This window comes from Salvelinus sp. IW2-2015, unplaced genomic scaffold, assembly GCF_002910315.2.
Source record: "Salvelinus sp. IW2-2015 unplaced genomic scaffold, ASM291031v2 Un_scaffold3399, whole genome shotgun sequence".
NCBI lineage: Eukaryota > Metazoa > Chordata > Actinopteri > Salmoniformes > Salmonidae > Salvelinus > Salvelinus sp. IW2-2015.
The window spans coordinates 188,488-192,378 of NW_019944680.1; the positions used below are offsets into that span (position 1 = coordinate 188,488).

The 3,891-nt window shown below is 47.8% G+C and overlaps 1 protein-coding gene and 1 long non-coding RNA gene across 3 annotated transcripts in view; both read left to right on the top strand.

Moving 5' to 3' along the window:
• Nucleotides 1–337, top strand: part of LOC112075792 (protein unc-13 homolog B) — a 9,126-nt gene extending 8,789 nt beyond the window's left edge. The window contains exon 10 of the mRNA XM_070441067.1: nucleotides 100–337. Within this exon, the coding sequence (XP_070297168.1) occupies nucleotides 100–337 (238 nt within the window). The remainder of the gene's footprint in view (nucleotides 1–99) is intronic.
• A 2,575-nt stretch (nucleotides 338–2,912) lies between these two features.
• The window catches only part of LOC139025846 (uncharacterized), a 4,091-nt gene continuing 3,112 nt past the window's right edge, over nucleotides 2,913–3,891 (top strand). For both annotated transcript variants that reach the window (XR_011477489.1, XR_011477491.1), the window contains exons 1-2: nucleotides 2,913–3,280; nucleotides 3,330–3,453. This is a non-coding gene — a long non-coding RNA (uncharacterized lncRNA). The remainder of the gene's footprint in view (nucleotides 3,281–3,329; nucleotides 3,454–3,891) is intronic.

Here is a 3,891-nt window from a genome sequence, read left to right on the forward strand (position 1 = left end):
AACTGACCCTCCTCCGTCAATCTCCCTCAACCTCCCCTCTTCCTTTCTCCCTCCAACTCCCTCCTTTCTTCTCTCCTCCAACCAGCATCCTGTGGTAAGGAGTCTCCAGACTGCCTATGAGCTGCACGGTGACGGTGAAGACTACTGTTTCGGCCGGGGCCTGACCGTGTTGTGGGAGTGGCCGTGGTCCAGCTCCGAGACGTGGCTTGATAGGAAGTCGTGCGTGTGCTGGTGCCGCTGGGCGGAATCATCCAGAGGAGGCAGACAGCGTAACGGTGATGCGTATCTTGTCCTCAGCGTGCGGCCGACGAAAGTGGCCAAGACTTTGTCAAACTGAAGGCCGACACGTCTGTAGAGGAGGGGAGATGATGAGGAGATGTGGAGAGAGGATAGGTAGAGGGAGGAGAGAGGATAGGGAGAGGAGAGAAGGAGGGGAGGTGGAGAGAGATAGGTAGAGAGAGAGGGGAGAGGAGGGAAAGAGGTAGATGAGAGCCTATCACAAATGAGTTGAAAGAGGAGTGACAACGCTCGTGAAAGAGAGGAGAAGATGAACATCAGATAGAAGTTAATAAAATGTTATATGTTTCCTGGTCCTCTTGGGCCAATGAGAGCGCTGGAGCAGCACAGACTGATGAGGGACCAATCAGAGAGATCATCTTATTGCATCAAAGTAGTGGAGTGTGACAACAAACCACATACCTTCACTGTTGCATTCCATATCACACAAACACACACAGCAGACGCACACGCAAACGCACACACGTGAATGAATCTGCTTTACTGTATGTACCAGGGCTATATCAGAACAACCCTTATAGGTACATCCTTAATTTTATATACTACTAGCATGAGACTGATATGCAATAGCCCAACACCCATCACCTAACCTGTGTATGAAAACACATGAGACTCATTGCCCAACACCCAAATCACCCTAACCTGTGATGAAAACACACGAGAACTTCCATATGCCCATTTAGCCCAGAACAACCCATCACCCTATAACCTGTGATGTCAAAACAGCATGTGGATGGATCTGAACCTGACCTGTCTCCAGGTGTCGCTACAGTACCATTCCCTGTGGTTTACATAGCCTTCAAAATCACAGCGCTAAGCCCCATCCTCCTCAGACCATCACAACCACAGGATATGTACCTGCACTGGGAGGAAAATGGCCTGCTTATTGGCCCTGGTTAAAATCATTTCACTGTATCATAGTGATGGATGAACACACGCAGACAAAACAAAAACAGGTGATGTTTTGAGGTACTACATTAGTCAGTTCAGATTGACAGCGCGTAGTAACAGACTAGGGTGAGGTAACCTAGAGTTAGTTGACAGGGTGGAGTACAGACTAGGTGAGAATACTAGAGTTAGTCAGTTTAGTTGACACGGGTGTAGTACAGACTAGGGTGAGGTACTACAGTTAGTCAGTTAGTTGACAGGGTGTAGTACAGACTAGGCGGAGCGTACTACAGTTAGTCAAGTTAGTTGACAGCTGGTGAGGTACAGACTTATGGGTGAGGTACCACCGTTAGTTGACAGAGGTAGAAGAGTACAGACTAGTGGTGATGTACTAGAGATGAGTCCAGTTAGATTGACGAGGGTGTAGTACAGACTAGACGGTGAGGTACTAGAGATAGTCAGTAGTTGAACAGGGTGGAGTATCAGACTAGGCTGTGAGGTACTAGAGATAGTCCAGTAGTTGACGAGGGTGTATACAGCACTTAAGCGGTGAAGTACTAGAGATAGTCAGTAGTATGACAGCGGTGTGTACAGACTAAGGTTGGAGTACTAGAGTAGTGACAGAGTGTGCGAAGTAGCATACATAGGTTTATCTCTCTCTGTCTCTCCAGACGGCTATGAGCTGCAGGTGACGGTGAAGGACTACTGTTTCGGCCGGGCRGACCGTGTTGTGGGAGTGGCCGTGGTCCAGCTCCGAGACGTGGCTGATAGGAAGTCGTGCGTGTGCTGGTGCCCGCTGGGCGGAATCATCCAGAAGGACGAGACAGGCGTAACGGTGATGCGTATCTTGTCTCAGCGTGCGGCCGACGAYGTGGCCAAGGACTTTGTCAAACTGAAGGCCGAGACACGTCCTGTAGAGGAGGGGAGATGATGAGGAGATGTGGAGAGAGGATAGGTAGAGGGGAGGAGAGAGGATAGGGAGAGGAGAGAAGGAGGGGAGGTGGAGAGAGGATAGGTAGAGGAGAGGGGAGGAGGAGGGAGGATAGGTAGATGAGAGCCTATCACAAGATGAGTTGAAAGAGGAGACACGCTCGGTGGAAGAGAGGGAGATGAACATCAGGATAGAAGTTAATAAATGTTATGTTTCCTGGTCCTCTGGGCCAATGAGAGGGCCTGTAGCAGGCACATGACTGATGAGGGACCAATCAGAGACTTTCACTGTATGCATCAAAGTAGTGGAGTGTGACACAACACCACATACCTTCACTGTTGCATTCATATCACACACACACACAGACGCACGCACACGCACACACGTGAATGAATGTCTGCTTACTGTATGTACCAGGGGCTATATCAGAACAACCCTTATAGGTACATCCTATAATTTTATATACTACTAGCATGAGACTGATACGCATAGCCCAACACCCATCACCCTAACCTGTGATGAAAACACATGAGACTCATGCCCAACACCCATCACCCTAACCTGTGATGAAAACACACGAGACTCATGCCCATAGCCCAACACCCATCACCCTAACCTGTGATGAAAACACATGTGGATGGATCTGACCTGACCTGTCTCCAGGGTCGCTACAGTACCATCCCTGTGGTTTACATCACAAAAAACAGGTGAGGTTTGTGAGGTACTACAGTTAGTCAGTTAGTTGACAGGGTGGAGTACAGACTAGGGTGGGTACTACAGTTAGTTGACAGGGTGGAGTAAGACTAGGGTGAGGATAGAGATAGTCAGTTAGTTGACAGGGTGTAGTACAGACTAGGGTGAGGTACTACAGTTAGTCAGTTAGTTGACAGGGTGGAGTACAGTCTAGGGTGAGGTACTACAGTTAGTCAGTTAGTTGACAGGGTGGAGTACAGACTAGGGTGAGGTACTACAGTTAGTCAGTTAGTTGACAGGGTGGAGTACAGACTAGGGTGAGGTACTACAGTTTAGTCAGTTAGTTGACAGGGTGTAGTACAGACTAGGGTGAGGTACTACAGTTAGTCAGTTTAGTTGACAGGGTGGAGTACAGACTAGGGTGAGGTACTACAGTTAGTCAGTTAGTTGACAGGGTGGAGTACAGACTAGGTTGAGGTACTACAGTTAGTCAGTTAGTTGACAGGGGGAGTAAGACTAGGGTGAGGTACTACAGTTAGTCAGTTAGTTGACAGGGTGGAGTACAGACTAGGGTGAGGTACTACAGTTTGTCAGTTAGTTGACAGGGTGTAGTACAGACTAGGGTGAGGTACTACAGTTAGTCAGTTGTTGAACAGGGTGGAGTAACAGACTAGGGTGTGGGGTGTTTTACTGTCAGAACGGCTGTGTGAACAGAACAGAGCTGTGTGGGCTTAATGGTTACAGCATCGACCCACTCCACTTCAGCCTGGGGGCTCTATGCTCCATACAGTACACTATACTCATGACATAACCTTTAACCTCCTCTCTAAATTTGTATTTATTTATGTATTATTCATGTATTATTTTGCCAACTTAAGTTTTCTTTTCAACTGTTACTGCAGATACTGTTCCTGTAGTCTACATGGAATGGAAATAGCCAAACATTGACTAGTTTGTTTGTTTTATTGGGGGGGGGGGGGGGGGTTATTTAAAAAGTCTATCTCATGTCAGATTCACACCTCTTGATGAACAAATGTTAGAGTATGTTACTACTTCCCCCTTCTTCCAGGTATGTTTCGACG